This window comes from Melanostigma gelatinosum (genome assembly GCF_949748355.1).
Source record: "Melanostigma gelatinosum genome assembly, chromosome: 17".
Lineage (NCBI taxonomy): Eukaryota > Metazoa > Chordata > Actinopteri > Perciformes > Zoarcidae > Melanostigma > Melanostigma gelatinosum.
Window position 1 is genome coordinate 1,296,835 of NC_136650.1, and position 17,228 is coordinate 1,314,062.

The following is a 17,228-nucleotide window of genomic DNA, read 5'->3' on the forward strand; positions in this document are numbered from 1 at the left end:
TTATTCAATTGAACTTTCCTTCTTGATTTGACAGTCAGTTGTTGACGACATAGAGAACTGTTAGACCACTTTGATATATATGGGACTAAATCAGAGTGCAAGTCACACATTACTGTCATGTTCACAACCTTTGCTGAGGGAATTCTCTCTAAATAGACCTCGCTGAAGTTCAATTGAACAGCTCTGCGTTAGGATATGCTCGGATTGGCTCCTATTAGGGGTGTAACGGTTCACAAAATTCATGGTTGGGTTCGGTACGATACAGTGGAGCCACGGTTCGGTACGTTTCGGTACAGTAGAAAACTATAAATGCCAGAGAAATGTACTTGATTTTCCTTCCGGACCGAGTTCGTGCAAAGCGTACACTATAAAACGCAGATCGGCAGAGATCTTTTCCAGACGTGGTTTGTGTGCGAGTAGTTGCAGAACTGCGGCAGTGTATGGTTGATTGAGTACAGCGTAATGTAAATCTCCTTTACTTTTGCCTTTATGTTTTTAATGGTTTCATGTGAAGCACTTTGAATTACCTTGTTGTTGAAATGTGCTATACAAATAAACTTGCCTTGCCTTAAAATATATTTATTCATTACAACTAACATCATAAAGTTATTCTTTGACTTTGAACAATGATGGAACTATACCTGAGTGACCCATCTTCTGGGGTGTCTTCTTAGCAACACATAAGCATAAAAAACAAAAACTGCTCCTTAATGTTATGTAGTATTGTTACTTACATCTTGCTTACATCTTGTATTGTTACTTACATCTTGCAAAAGAGATTTTTAATCTCAATGGGACTACCTGGTTAAATAAAAGTAAAAAAAAAAAAAATAGGGTTTTTTTTTTTATTCAAAGTATTCGGTTCGTCATGCGTACCGAACCGTGAGCCTCGTACCTAACAGTTCAATACGAATACGCGTATCGTTACACTCCTAGCTCCTATGCGGTATTCATATGTCGATCAACAATGTTGTCTGACACAGTAATACTGGACTTCTGACATAATCAGATTGGTAATGGCATTTGTCTCGCACATCATCGCTACTTCATGCATGTGTCATTGCCAGATGGCAACCTCCCGTTCTGAAAAGTGAAACAAATGCGGAAGTGTCGTAAACTTGTATTCTATGATCATTGAATCTATTTTGAATACCATAGTGTACAAACATAGTATAACACATCATATGAAGAGGTGATTACAGAACACACATCTATTTGATGGCTGTTGAAGGTATCAATGACACAATGAAAGTCTTAAGGATTCAAATTTGAAATGCAAATAATCATGTGACTTTGGCACATAAGCTATCAGCCTCACCCGAAATAACCACACAAAACAGTTTAAGATTGAAGATCCAAGATTGAATGAGAATTAAAACTATATTCATGTTACAACAAGCATCATATTGACATCAGCGTCCACAGAAAGCCACACATACAGCAGTAGGTAAAACAGAGAAAAAGACAAGAGCAGCATTTGCTTGTGTGTTAAAATGCCTTTACATTTGTAGTGTGGATTAAGAACCAGAGTGTCTGTTGTTTAGGGACTGCACAGACTAAACGACTGCAGCTTTCCTTTGTCTGAGTCAGCCAATGTGATGAACAGGGTTTGAAAGTTGTTCCTTACAAACCCAAAGAGTTAGTGATGTGTATTTTCAGCGGCTGCTTCACAGCACCATGGCTTTGTTTGATGATGGGATGGCTGAGCAGTTGTGTGCTGTGTAGAGGCTGATAGGCCATCTGGGATAATGACACACGGCTTCTTCTTCTCTGGTTCTCTTCCCTTTGAGTCTCAACAGTTGACTTTTTCCTCAACTTCTCTGAACTTCTGTCGGTTTTCTGAAACTTTGTGAACAAACTATGTGTTTTTAAAAATGTTTATTACAGTCATCATGTCGTCATCATGAACTATAAAGCTTTACAGCTTTACAGACAATATGTGATGACAAGCACTTCTTTTGAAACATACTTAAAAGAAATGAAGCTTTAGAATGAACTTCCTCTTTTGCTTGTGCGACCATGAATATCTAATTGAATGCGGTTGCTGGTCAGCAGCTGCAAGTCCTCCAAATTACACAACAAAGTACGTCATTTTTCATGACTTTTCAAAACAACCCAACGACTTAGTTTCTTGATAGACTTTCGAAATCCTGCATTGATGCAGTTCACTTCATAGCGTGTGCTCGTAACTTGACAGCTTGTTGAACTATTGTGTGGAGCACAACAATCATTCCAATAGTAACATATGAAGGGAAATGTTGGAGCCCAAGAAACGAAACACTGTTTTCTAATTCAGATACATTAAAGGAAACATATTATCCTCATTTCAGCTTCATACTTGTATTTTGGGTTTCTACCACAACATGTTGACATGCTTTAATGTTCAAACACATCATTTGTTCTCATACTTCTCAACATTGAAATGCTTTGTTCTAGTTACATCAGACCAGTGACTCACAATGAGGGAATAACTTGCTTGGAACAGAAGTACTCCTGTACCATGACAACATAACTGAGGGTTACTGTCAGACAGTTATTGCCATATGGATACTGTGAACTGTTCATTTGAAATCCTTTCAACATCCCTGTAGAGAATATTGTGTAATGCATATTTCCATCTGTCAACACCGTAACACAGTTTGACTGTGAAATACAAAAATGTGTTGTGGCCAACTCATTAAACCTTATTAACCTTATATGAAATATGAAGTTAATCACATCCTCATATGATTGGAGCACATCAAGACTGTTCTGTTGGTTCTTGCAGCAAACAACAGAACAAGTAGTGCAGTGCGCTCATGTCAGATCTGACTCGCTCGTGGTTATACATGTTTCCTGACAGATGGAACAGGAGAGAAAGAGAGAGGATGGTCTTTTCTAATATCATAATCATTTAAAAGCCTGCACTTTAGCCACCAGATCAAATTTGAAATTCCCGCAGTGATGGCTCCAACTGTAAATAAACCAGACTCTGGGCTGCACTAAACATTAATATGATCATCACTATCAAGTAAGCCTCTTTGAAGCGTTTCGCCATCTGTGCATTCCGTGATACTGTACTTAACTAGGGCAGGGCCTGAGTTAGTATGTGTACTTATCTTTTGGATAAATATTCCAAAGTACATATCAGTCCTGTGTGTATCATGCAAACATAATATGCTACTTGAAGGCTGGATCATGACGAGTGACATTTGCTTGAAGTTTGAATGTTTTATGGATTCTGACCTTCTTCCAGGCGTTAAAAGCAAATGTAACACAAGAGCCATGCTTTTCTCAGGATGTAATGGACGCTGCTCAGTGGCCTCTATTAGAGCCCAGCAAGCACAGTTAGACAGAATGAGGCCATCCATCTCCTAACAAAGAACGTGGCGCTCAGACGTCGCATGGACATTGACCTAGCTGGAGAAAAACATGCATTGAGACTGTACATCCTCGAGCTCTGACACATCATTGAGGTGGGAGAAGTTCTATGTACACTGAGGAAGTGGAATAGATGAAATGTGTTCAACATTAACCACTCACTGAAACAGACAGAGATTCTTGCTAGGACCATTGGTGCTTCGGCCATGCATTGTGGGATTATAAATTATACATAGATGCTATTAGCGATGCCTCAAATTGAACTCAGGCCTTCATATAGGATTTTAGAATAATCTCAATTAGCCCTGAGGAAATATTAGATTCAAGGCAGAAGTTAAGAGATACAACTGAAGGCTGACAAGGGTTAACTGAGTGTTATGAGCCCTGATACGTGAAGCGGCTGAGCGCCACAGACCGTGTTGTGAGCTGGAATGTGCTCACGAGGCTCTGACAAGAAACAAGAAACGAGCCACACCCCTCGCTGTGACAACATGTCAACAGGCTTAACAGGACGAGCTCTTCAAAGGGCAGTGAAATGTACAACACATAAATGTGACATTTGTAAATAGTATCTCCCTTTTCATCATATCATGAAAATGTTTTTAAAAAGTCAGTCACTAAAGAGTAGAGTGGTGTTTAAAGACATTTCTATTTACACCATCTGTGCATGGCAGCTATGGTGTGGGTATGGTGAGGTTTTTATTTATTTATTGTGCCTTTATTAGACAGTGGATGATGACAGGAAATGAGGGGAGAGAGGGAGATTTGAAATAACATACAACAAAGGTGCCTGGCTGGAAACAAAGCGATGATGTTGCAATTATATGGACAGCCTCTTAAACCCTGATACCACCTTGGCACCCAGGTATGTTCATGGAAATATTGCAGTTGTGGCAAATGAACAATGGTGAAACTATGGTTGAGGTAATGCAAATAAAACACAGAAAGTTAGGGACTGTGAGTTAGAAAAAAAGTGCACCACTCCGACCACCTCTTATTGACTTTTTGACAAACTACACAAAGGACTCACTACTTCTGGTCCAATAAGAACGTGTGTGTGTGTGTGTGTGTGTGTGTGTGTGTGCGTATATATATGTTATAACTCTGACCTGAACATCTAATTGCAAACTCTTTGAAATCACTGGCCATCCACTGACTGCTTTCAATACCTAAACCTAAACCTAATCCTAATCTGAGAATAGAATGCTTTAGCCTTGTCATAGATGTAAGCATTATTCTAGTCTTATTACTAAAACCAAGTTATAATGTAGACTAGCCTCTAAAGAAAGTCACGTCAAGCCCAAATGTCCAGTCACACAAAGGCATTGGATAGAAACACATCATTGTAGATGCGAGACGACATACAAGGAAAAGTATTTGAGTCATTGTTACCTGAGCGCTTCAACATTTCCACTCTTATGCACACAGGCCACTTCTCTAGTCTGGTAGCCGACCTGCAGGTCCCAGAACTTTCCACCTGGCCGGTTCTGACGGTTTCTGTTCCTCTTCTTCTTGATGAGTTCTCTGGTCTCAGGGTCCTTCACCTTACCCCTCTCCCTTAACCTCTCCCGGACTTTCTCTCTCATTTTCTCTTTCTTCTCTTTGTTTTTTGCCTTTTTCTGTCGTTTGGGCCGATCCGCCTGTCGGGATGGCCTATCTGGTTTCCTGTTTGCCCTTCCCAATTTTCTGTTGGGTCTGGATGGTTTGTGTCTATCTCTGGACAGTTTATCGCCCTCTTTGGACCTTTTGTCTCCCTCTTTGTGCTGTTTGTCACCCTCACTGGACAGTGTGATACCCTCTCTGGACTGTTTGTCACCCTCTTTGGAAAGTTGATCAGTTTCCTTGGATAGTTCGTCACTATCTCTGGGTGCTTTGTCCGCTTGTCTGGCTTGCCTTGGCATTGGGACAGAGCAGGGCCCCCATGGTCCCACCCTAAGGCTGTAAAGGCTCTCCTCTCCCTCACAGGGCCCTGGCTGGCATGTCTGAAATTCAGTCAAGTTTGGGCAGGCTGCCCCACCAAACAGTGGCGGAGCCAGAACGAAGCGGATCCGGTTCTGTAGACCCATTCCACAGCTTTTAGAGCAGTAAGTCCACAGGCTGAACTCAGATACCACACAGTCCCGTGGACAGGGGATAAGACAGGCCTGCTCTAGGCGTGGTTTGGGCTCAAAGTATTCGCAGATTGCGTCTTCTGCCGGCTCGCCATCCACTTTCTGGACACAGCCAACCTCACGGGTCTGGATGCCCTCCTCTCCCCGGGTACACACAGCAGGGCGCTGCAACCCAGCACTGCGCATTGACACCGGGACACACTGGTTCCAGGCACCGAGCTGCCAGTCGTACAGATCTTTGTGCCAGTCGCACACTCGGAAGCAGCTCTGCTGGTTGTCAGGCCGTTCTGTCTGGTCGCAGTTGGTGTGCAGGGTGGTCCAGCCTTCAGAGTGGGCACACCATACCGCCCTGCTCTGGCTGCCGCCGGGTCCACACTCACTGCCCATGCAACGACCCCACGCACCTGTAAAGAGTAAGATAAAAGAGAAGTCAAGGAAAGGTCAAAGTGCATTACAACCTTGCTCGTAAAAGAGCAGTAAAACAGTCAGACATCAAACCCCCACGTTAGCCAAACATATTCAGAAGGGCACACAAAGGTATACCAACACTTTCAGGTTTACAGCCAATAGATAGTCAGCATAAACCTTTGGCCCGTTACAACCTGGTCACCTGTTCATCTGACTGCTGGTGTTCTTTGTCCCGCCAGACTTTGTGGCAGAGATGTCCCCATGTTCCTAGATCTAAGACCTAAGTTGTAATCAATCAATCAGAACTATTTTTAACAGGCAAAAAATATCAATCAAATGCAAGTTTTAATATTCCACAGAAAAAAGGGTCTTATTTGTAGTTCTAAAGTGCTTCTAAAGACAACCCTACTGCCTCTCCACTTCGCCTAAGTGCTTCGGAGTGCAATACTGTGATTGCGCTTCCGGATTTATGAGAATGCAATTATCGTTCGAAGTAAACATTGACTTTCGACACAAAAGCCCTGTTCGGAGCGCAGCAGATGCAGAGCAGCTGAAGACTCAATCAATACAACATAAAAATGAACTGATATGATGAATGGCCTTTGCTATCATTAGCCATGACTGCTGTTATAATGCTGGGAACCTGTGCAGGTCCAGAGTCTGCAGAGCATCACGCAGACACTAATCAGGTTTTCCCATGATCACAAAGTAACTATTTTGAACCTATAAGATTGCAGAGTTCGCTACACTAAGACCACAAAATAATTCTTCTGTAATTGAAAAATTGTATCTGTTATATCCAGATCCATTAATAATTATCACACACTCACAAAGAAAACAAAACATAAATGACCTTTGGCACATTCACTTCCCACAGAATGAAGCCTACATTAAGCAATCATAAGCAAAAAGAAATTAAAACTTCAACATGAGATGGCAGTGGAAAAGATGTCACATCCGTCACCGTTATTTCAAGACGAGATCTCTGGGAAAAGTTGCTAAAAAGTTGCTCAAGCAATATAATAATAATAATTAATAATAATAATAATTCAAAATCAGTCCCTGAATTTGGATTCATTCCTGCCCTGACCTCTTGGTTAAAACATTGTGAACCACCATGATGCCTGATGGTGGTGTGCGAGGGAAGCCTTGGCTGATCACAGGCATCTTAACCAAAGAGCAGAAGTGGGTCATTTCCTCCCATCAGCAGCACCGAGGCCCTGCAGTGGAGACACAGTGGGTCCTGGTGGACCGACGGCAGGTTCGCCATAAAACAAAGAACAGAGAATACCCAAGAAGTGAAAACTGTTGCCAGAACTACACTTGGTGTCGGTATTGAACATCTTTGGATTTGATGATTTTTTTAAACTGGTCAAAGTGCAAAAACTGACAAGTATTTTATTGTGAAGTCGACAGTGTGATCTATTGAGGGCGCTGCCTCTGCTGCATCTCCAGGTGTGTAAGACATATTTAGATGAGAAAAACTTGTATTAATGTTTTTTGTGTGTGTATACATTTTAGCAAATGAAAAAAGTGCAGCCTAGAGTCAGTCTGTGTGCCAAAGGAAGTACTTTTCTCTTCCTAACATTTATGTGCAGTATGTTTGGTTTTTAAGTCAAGGATAAATCCTGTGCGAACCATGAATGTCTGTACAGATCTTTGTGGCATGCCTTGATGTCGAGATCTTCTAGAAGTTAAGCAAAATGTTTTGACCTGATGGTGGCGCTAGATAACAATGTGAGACTGACCAAAGTCAATATACTGTAATACATTCTTTGGAAACCTTAAATCTCTGCACCATATTCCATGTCAATCGTACCAATAGTCGTCAAGGTATTTCAATCAAAGAAAGAATGTCAACCTAATGGTGGCGCTAGAGAAGAAGTCAGCGGATCGGCACAGTCAGCAGACCTCATCCATCCTGATCTTGAATGTCTGTGCAAAGCTTCATCTCAATCCATCCAATGAATCCATTGAAGGTGATGGATCCACCAAACCTGCAGACCGCTGCTGAAGTGGCTTGAAAGAGGACTTCAGAACTGAGATTGCAAATGAAATTTGTGCTGAAAGGTATGATTTACCAGGCTGTCTGCATAACACTCCCAGTGAGAGTAGCCATGAAAAAGAATCAGCTTTGACTGTCTATAATTCATTGTGCTCGGAGTATAAAGTCAGAGGCTGCATTAAACAGTGCTTTATGCTTTCACTCGATACAGCAATGAAAATGTCAACGGAAGAACCAGCAGGCTGTATGAGCTTACAGCTGCAGGCACGAGGTCTGGATCAATACAAATCAATAGTGGGAGCAAAGAACTGCCCCCGACACAAGAGACAGCTGCAGTCACACATCTGGCATCTCTGACCAGCTGCCACTAGGCTCTTTACGCCACAGAAAGAATAGGAATTCTGAGGCACACCACTCATTTAATGCAACATTCAATGATGCCTATTCTGTCAGTAATGAGATGAAATATAGGGAAGAGGCTCAATGCTGCAAGGCTGAGTAAACATTATGGCTGTGAATACTCATCCACATCCAGCACTCCAAAGAGGCCCAGCGTGTTTATAGCCACAGAGTATTACGTCCTCGACAGGAAGCTGAACATACCCATGAATGACACGTTATCGCCAGACCGACGGCGAGCGTAACACAAACTAAATGAGGATGGTTGTACTAACGCTGGCCGACATCGCCAATCATGGATGTCACACATCTAATCACACCCCTCAATGATGCTGTTGTCACACTGACCCGAGCTGGTTTCTATTAACTGCAAATAAAGAAGAATTCAGAGATAACTACTTTACTAACTGCTCAATAGCTAAAGTGATTAGTAGCATTTGTCATTACATATTACTGCTGATTGCTCAGTCGAGCTTTGTCAAAAGCACCTTTAAATAGCTTCAAAGCCTCTACAGCACCACACATCATATATTCTGTAATTATGTGGAGAATACAAAATGAGACATTGGCTATAAATAAGCAGCTGTGTTTAGTAGCCACCAACAGCTGTTTCTGTTCGCCACCCTCAAGTAGGTTATGGCAAGAATGGATCCGTCTGGTTTGAAACTATTGCAAGAGTTCAGCAGGCAGCCTCGCACTGACGTTACACATTTTGGTGAGAAGCTAAATGATATGGTAATTATGTCAAAGCAAGGTGCAATGTGTAGGATCTTGACAGACTTTTTGTTCAAAACTGAACTGAAAAGATTAACTAATATCACTAGAATGTGAAGATGTTCTGTCAAAGACGTGTGTGTATTGTGTTGCAGAGATATCCACTGAATGCTAACCAGCTACCCCCAGTCCATCCTGTCTACTTTGTCCTAAACAGTTTGGTCCAGATTTATATTTGTAAGTGTGATATGAGACATGAACATGGTATCAAACTATAAATGCCAAGCAGTGTTTTCAGGAAAAATGAAAAGGAAGGATCAACAGTAAGAGGAACTTCCAAAAAATGAATACAAGAATACAGCATTAACATCAACAGCAAGAGTGACGGGCTGATTGGACCAGTGAGAAAAAAGGAAAGCAGTAGAAGAGGTCAGCTTCTGCTGGTAGCCACAGTCCACCACACAGTCCTATGATCCTCAGCCCCAGGGCTCCACTGAGAGCTCCCCTCCTCCCCACATCAGCACCATTAAAGTACAAGTGACTTCCACTGAGAACACTGGTACAGCATGAACTACGCATTGGTCTCTGTCACACTCAGCAGCCCAATTTGCGGGTTCCTCAGATGTAATAACCATATAAGAGCCTTTGCTGAATCCCATCGCTCTTACTTACGGTTGCTACGTCTGTCAAGCTTTCCATTCTTGCACCTCGCAGTGATAACAGTTGCAGCAAACTGGTGACTGCATCTTTGAAACAATGGGTCCTTGATTTTAGACAGGAGAAGGTAGGTCAGTTTCCCTCATTTCATGCTTGGTGTCTTTTGACAATATGCTTGCGTGTGCACAGGAAACGTACAGTTTCCACTTGTTCCATGTATACAGTCTCTTTTCAAAAGGTACTTTACTTATGATTTCTGTTTCATTATGCAACTACTTGGTTCATTTTAGAGCAACAAAAGCACTTGGTTGGCCTTAGAAATAGATCGTTGTTTGGGTTAAAATGATTATGTTTTTTACATAAAATACTACGATTGGTACATAAAACTACATTCAAATAAGTTGGTGTTTTTTCAAAAGGGACACAAACAGCGGTCGTGAAAGTCCTGTGCATGTTTGACTCGGCCTACGTCCCCCCCGTTGGCTTTCAGCAGCAGGCTTGGGCCTTGAGAAGGCTTCAGGTTGCACTGTACACACAGTGTCACACTAAACTGACCGTGATCCCCTGACTTTCTCGTAAAATTAAATTTTTGATTTGAGTTACTTGCTCAGCAGATTGATACAAATCAATAGAGTGAAGGAAGTAAATGATGTCTTTGCAGCTGCAACACACTTTTATATCCACGATTCAGAGATAAGTCCACTTAATGGTGTCAGGCCACAGGGGAGCAGAAAGCTTCTCTTCATGATGTTTCTCACCAGGTTGATCTCCTCTGGAGCTCGCCAGCACAAGACAATTGAGATCTGTGTGACATGATTTCGCTCCCCAATAATGAGATTGCTCCTTTTGGACACACCACCCGGACCTCCTACCTGGTCTCCCTCCCGCTTTCCCCATGATGCCAAACAGGAGATTGGCATTGGCATTTACAGGAGATAATGGAAACCAGTGTGAGATGTGCATCCCACCAGTAGCTTTCAGATGTAAAGGCGAGATAAATGAGAGTGGCAGCAGGCAGTCAATCTGTATTCATATGTTGAACAGATTTATCCACGATAGAGGGACTGTGAAAAGGTTATCATAGGGGGCGACCGTGGCTCACTGGGTTAAGAGGGTCGTCTGGGAACCGGAAGGTCAACGGTTCGATCCCCGACTGGGACGTGTCACGTGTCGACGTGTACCTGAGCAATACACTGAACCCCCGGCTCCCCGGGCGCTGATCAATGGCAGCCCACTGCTCCCTATATACAGGGATGGGTCAAATGCAGAGATACATTTCGTGTATGTGTAAAAATATATATGACAATAAAAATGGTTTCTTCTTCTTCATTAACCACTGGACGCCCTCATATGGAGCAACACAGTCAAATCCATAAGAACAGGCCGTCTGCAAAGATAAACAGCTAGCGATTGATTGAATCCTTTCTCTTATGTTTGAAGTTTTCTGGTACCACAGACTGGTACTCTCCTGAACATTGGTTTTATTTCACTAGAGCAGCCTTCCAGGAAGTGTTTTAACGGCCGACACGCCCCCTCTTTGTTCATCAGTTATTTGATTGGCTGCTGCTTGATATGAGTTACATAATTATTAAAAGCCTCTCCAGCTGTTAAAGCCGACTGACAGCTGATCCAGATGTGATCAGCTGATCCGCCTTCATCAGAAACGAACATCACTTCATGTGACGCTTCAGAGGAAAGAGGATCTCATTTCTCTTAAAACATATCTCCTTGTTTCCTCTCTCCTCGCAGGAAAAGACGCAAGTGAGGGAAACGTGGATGCAATTAAGAGGCCCAGTCCCAACGTCCTCCTAAAGCCTCAAACCCTGAACCCTCAAGGACTTACTGACGTCACCTGGTAGGTGTTTGAGTGTGAGAGACTGAGGGCTTGAGATGGTGTAAATATGAACGGGACAGCACTTTGCTGCAACATATCACGTTACCATGACAACGTCCACAAATATGATGAAAATTGTGTGTATTTATTTTATACGTTGTACTCCCTGATTTGAACGTCTTCAGGCTCTTTCCTCACTAGATGAGGTCATTCATATAATCTATTTACTTGTTTTTGTCAAAACGGCTTCAATGACAAAATCAAATGTTTGATGAATAAATGAATAAATATCTTCTGATTTCATGTGTTTCATCTTCCATCTTTAACCCTTAATGTTTCTGAGTACATTTAATATTCCAAGCTGAACACTGTCCTCTTTGTTTACCTTCTTTTTTTTTTACGTCTCCATGCGTCCACTGGTTACCCCGTGTTTGACATCACATTGCAATGATTTGTGGGTAATTCCCTTCGGCTAAGTCAGCATCCTATGTGACTTATGGAAAGGGTTCACAAAGGGCTCAAGATATCTGCCAGAGATTGTAGATTCTGATAATCTTAGACTTAGGTCTGAATCAAAAGTCTGATGCAAAGATATGAAAATGTTTTGTAAGGCAAGGCAAGTTTATTTGTATAGCACATTTCAACAACAATGTAATTGAAAGTGCTTCACATAAAACCATTAAAAGCATCAAAACACAAGGCAAAAGAAAAGGAGATTTAAAAACAATTAAGAACAGTGTAAGAAATAAAATGCAGTAGTAAAATGCAGAAATGCAGGAAATTGATTCATATATTAATTGAATGTGGTTCATTAAAGGCAGCAGCAAACAGAAAAGTCTTCAAGCTTGATTTAAATGAGCTGAGGGTCTCAGCAGACCTGCAGCTTTCTGGGACTTTGTTCCAGATATGTGGAGCAGAAAAACTGAACGCTGCTTCTCCATGTTTAGTTCTGACTCTGGGAACAGAAAGTAGACCGGTCCCAGACGACCTGAGGGGTCGGGATGGTTCATAAGGTAGCAGCAGATCAGAGATGTATTTTGGCCCTAAACCATTCAGTGCTTTGTAAACCAACAGCAGGATTTTAAAGTCAATTCTTTGTTGGACAGGAAGCCAGTGCAAAGACATCAGAACTGGAGTGATGTGGTCCACCCTCCTGGTCTTAGTGAGGACTCGAGCTTGTACAGCAATTTAAGACACCCAATATGGTAACACACTATACTGTATCTTGCTAACAGCTTAGCATTAACGCGCTTACAATGACAAAACACATTGGTCAGTCCCTGATGTTGTGCCGTGATTTGCGTGTCGATATTCAAACTTAACCGGCCACTCACTGAATGTTTGTGTTTTAATGTGAATTGTTGAGCACATTTAGATATAAAAATAACTAGCTTTGTACATTACCAAATGATCAAATTCTTATGTGATCTAACCGTTTGGCAGTACCTGCTGGCCCACCAGTGAGTTGCTACATGTAGTGTCTGCCAACACTATATGTGTCACGATTTACACAGGTGTGCTGCTTGCTTTGCTATTTTGCCTATTATGTCACCATATACTGAGGTATTGTACCACCTCAAGACTCCATATTCTGCAGCGGAGTCGTCATACAGACTTTACCGGCCTAATGAACCTAAGAGCCCTAAATCGTGTCTGCCAGCCTCTGGTGCTTCTCTGCATTACACAGCTTTTCCTGGCAGCTTTCACAACATTAGCATTGCAGAGCCTCACAGGCTCAAGGGAAAGCATTATGATACTGATATCACTGCTAACTGGTTTATCCTCTCTCTCTGGCCTTGCCGTCTCTGTCTTATTCTTGAACATTCGTACTGCCACTCTCATGCTTTCAGTATGACTTCTTGCAGCTGTGCCTTTTCCCCTCTTAATTCCATCATGCACAATGTCACACAAGGCAATGCTGATCAAATTGATGAAACAAGAAGATATGGTTCATTCAAGTCTGCCTTGTTCAAAAGGTAGCATGTATGGCCTTCCCATTCATCCCCACTCTCGAACCAATCATGAGGGTAATGCACCTGTTTATCAACCAGGACTATCAACCAACACGTATAGAAAAGGAAGAGAAGATATTTCAACCTTTTTCAACACCTTCAACACCGAGGATGGAAAAATTTTAAATGAAAACCGGAAAGCGGGAGTGAGAAAAAGAACCCTGTTTCAGATCCACATGATTGTAGACATTGCCTCACATGTGGGAAACGTGTTTCATATCATCATATTTCACTGCAGCTTACGATCTGTCTGCTCCGATCTTCACCACCTTCCCTGTCTGTTCCAGGGTGAGCTGCTTTCAGGTAGCTGTAGCTGTATAGCGACTCTGGCTGAGTGCCTCTGGTCTTTGATCTACAGACGTAAATGACAGGACAGTGGTCTGCCTGGTCCCAGGGTCAGCAAAGACCTCCTGCTAGTTGATGGACGGTACAGCATGAAAACAGATCGCTTTCTACAGAATCCCAGTGTCAGCCTTCCAAACACAACAGCGCAATATGACTGGATTTTGTCAATTTCATGAAGCATTACGAAAGCCGTGAACACTAATCCAAAGACAATATGTGGTGTTAAGACGGTGTTTAGTTTGTAACCTGAGAGCATGGTGAGAATAATGACTTGGCTACAGTTTGCTGCGTATATTAGATAGAAGGTATGGAGAAGCACAGAAGCTCAAACAAACCAGCCTTCATGCATCTTTCATAAGGCTTGTCAGAGCAGCGTAGCATCCCTTTCAGGAGGGGACATTACACGGCTCATTTGGGGAGTCTCGCTGCTACATGGAAACAGCTTCACAGCAGCAGCACAGAGCAGACTGCTGCTTGTTAAACGCTGCATTTGGCTTTGGGTGTTGTAACGCGAACCTGAAGCAGAACATGAACAGATGGTGCTGACTTGTATTGTGTGTATTCTTTAGTTTTTTTGCCTTGGTCAGAATTTCAATAAGGACCAGCAGCTGTCTCTTTTCATATTTTTTTAAATTATCATCGTTGCATCCATATGGATTTCATCAATTTTGGACTGCAGCTGCTGACAGCAGGCATGTTGTCCATTCATACATAAAAGAAATCCAAGCAGGTACTCGCTTTATTCTTCAACGTTTTTAGTAAAAGGTCTGCGCTTTATTCAAGACTTTTTTTTCACAATTCCAACGCAAAATTGAGCGAAACCAACATAAAAATGTTTGTATGGCCAAAAACCAACAATCTGCCTTTTAAGGTATATGCCTACAAGTGCATCCATGGCTTAGACGATGAACACTGTTGACTTAACTTTAAGTTCATAGTCAATATATTTATATATATATTTTTTTTCAACATAGAGCGTTGCACGCTACCATTAGCCCAAATCCCCTTTGTCCTTTGCACTGTCATGGCATTGCTTTCTCTAGACTCTGTGTACAAACAGAGTTGGACCCTTAGATTCCTCCTCTGAAGGTGGTGAAGCGTGTAGTTTTGAGTGTAGTACTCATCGGAGCTCTTCATGGTAATCATCATATAACTGCGACTACATTGATTTTCACCTTTTCTTGCCAAGATTCTAGATTTTCTTTGGCTTATTCTGACCTTTAGAAATGTGATTGGTAAAAAGGAGAGAATGATGTTCAAGTGTTAATAATTATGTTTACAAACACTTTGAAGCAGGAGACAAAGTATATGGAAACATGCAGAGACACATGCAGAGAAACATGGCATTCACACTGTCAAATCACGAGAAAACAGATTTAAAGACCACTTTGAGCTGTGTATAAATGTAGTATTTATGCAATCAAGAGAGAAAGGCTGTCCTGGCATGGACCCTGTAATCAGCTGAAACTCCTGCTGCTGTGTTCTCTAGGATTGGAACAATACTCTAATCGGACAGATGTAGCTTTGGTCCCCACAATGAAGAACAAAGGACTTCTGGGAGGTTTCTGTAAATGTGAGTCAAGGGCAAATCCTGCTGCTGCGAACAAACATACAACCAGCTACAGGAACACTGCTGAAGTTCAGTGGCAAAGGTAAGACTCAGAAACACCAGAAGTCAGCATCGCATTGATTCCCTTGACAAAAATCAAATGGGATTTTTCCATTGGATTTTGGATTATTGCAGAAAATAAGCTCTTTGCCAAACACATAGTAACACGTTATGTTCAGCAAGATCATCTTCACAGATGAACAAACCCTTTATGATTTTTGAAGCGTTTTTTTACTAAACGCTGGAAATTATGAAATGTAGCTTTTTTTTCTTTGAATAAAATTAATAATTTGTTCATCAAAGTAATAATCGACAGAATAATCACTTATCAAAATAGTTTTAATCGCAGCCCTACTGCCACCCTGTGTTTCAAGTCCAATCGTTTTCTGCTCAGCCTTTAAAATGATCTGAATGATTGTCATAAAATGATGAAAACAAATATAAACACTGTGTGATCAGAGAGTTCCAGTTTGGTTGTTTTTCAGAGAGTGTGTGTGTGTGTGTGTGTGAGAGATTTGTTTGAAATGACCCTTTAAGAAAAGTAACCAAGCTACTTATGCTTTTAGAGCAAACAGACTTCCAGATATCTGTACCAGTGCCATTCAGATATGATGGAGCTGTTTCTAATGACTTCTTGCGTCTGCTGCTCGTAGGAGACGAGCAGAGGGCTTCGTGTTTGCCAGCTCACTGTGACTCATCTGTATGCTACCTGTATGCCATCAGCAACAACACAGAACAATTGAGAGGAGGCAGCACACTTACACACACACACAGAGGTGTTGATGCTACAACGCTACTCAAGCAGAAAACAGATGCCAGTTATCCGACTAAATATGCCCGAGTGACTGACGAGAGATAAGAGCACATTTATCTCAAGTGTTTTCAAAAGGATTAATTACACACTGCCACCCACTCACATCCACACAACACAACACACACACTGTCTTCCACTGTTATGATTACTAATTGATATTCATGCAGCAAGCAATCAAATATACTTCTCCATAATGGTAATCTCAAAGACCGTTTAACTTGACAGAGCTGGCGTGGGGGGGGGGGGGGGGCGTTCTTCCCTTCTGAATGAAATGAACCATGCAACAATACCATACAGTTGAATACAGCACTATCTCGATTAGATCTGATTCAGTGTAATTCAGTTCATAGTATTCTCATGACATGGCACACATTTGCTCGATCAACATGGCTCATTGCAGCTCATTGGTTTTGATTTAATGATCATAAACCTTCAATTCCTCTGTTGGTTGCCTTATACATGTAATGATGATGTGATTGAACACTATGAATTAGTGACATGGTGTCACACATTGTGAAACCACAAAGGAAACAACTGTATATATATTTATATATGTAGAATATCGGTCGATATATAATATTACAATGGCCATAAACTAGACTATGTAGCCATCTGCTAACTTATTAGCACATGCTTACATTCAGCAAACAAACCGTGTTGTGCTGTGCTGTTATTACCGTGCGGCTCGTCTGTCCTTGCTCTGACGTTACAGCCGTCAGATTGAGAGGTGACAAGCTCATCTACACGAAGCGTGGAGCAGAACATTGGTCCAAATTAGTCAGCACCGGATGTGATGAGAGACTGAATAAGTAAGAGAGCCGAAGAAGAAGTAACCACTCTGGAGGCCTTTTCACTGGCCTCTGCTGCCTTCAACTGTTTACTTATCCGGTTTTCCTGCGCGTTTGTAAAACAGAGAAAGACTTGTCTACTGGTGGGAGAGCAGTCTGTGTATTTCACCGT

At 41.9% G+C, this 17,228-nt stretch overlaps 1 protein-coding gene across 1 annotated transcript in view; it reads right to left on the minus strand.

Annotated features, from left to right (window-relative positions):
* Positions 1-17,228, minus strand: part of thsd7aa (thrombospondin, type I, domain containing 7Aa) — a gene marked incomplete at both ends in the record, with an annotated part of 241,311 nt that overhangs the window by 168,287 nt on the left and 55,796 nt on the right. The window contains one exon of the mRNA XM_079288528.1: positions 4,753-5,875. Coding sequence (XP_079144654.1) covers positions 4,753-5,875 — 1,123 coding nt within the window. The remainder of the gene's footprint in view (positions 1-4,752; positions 5,876-17,228) is intronic.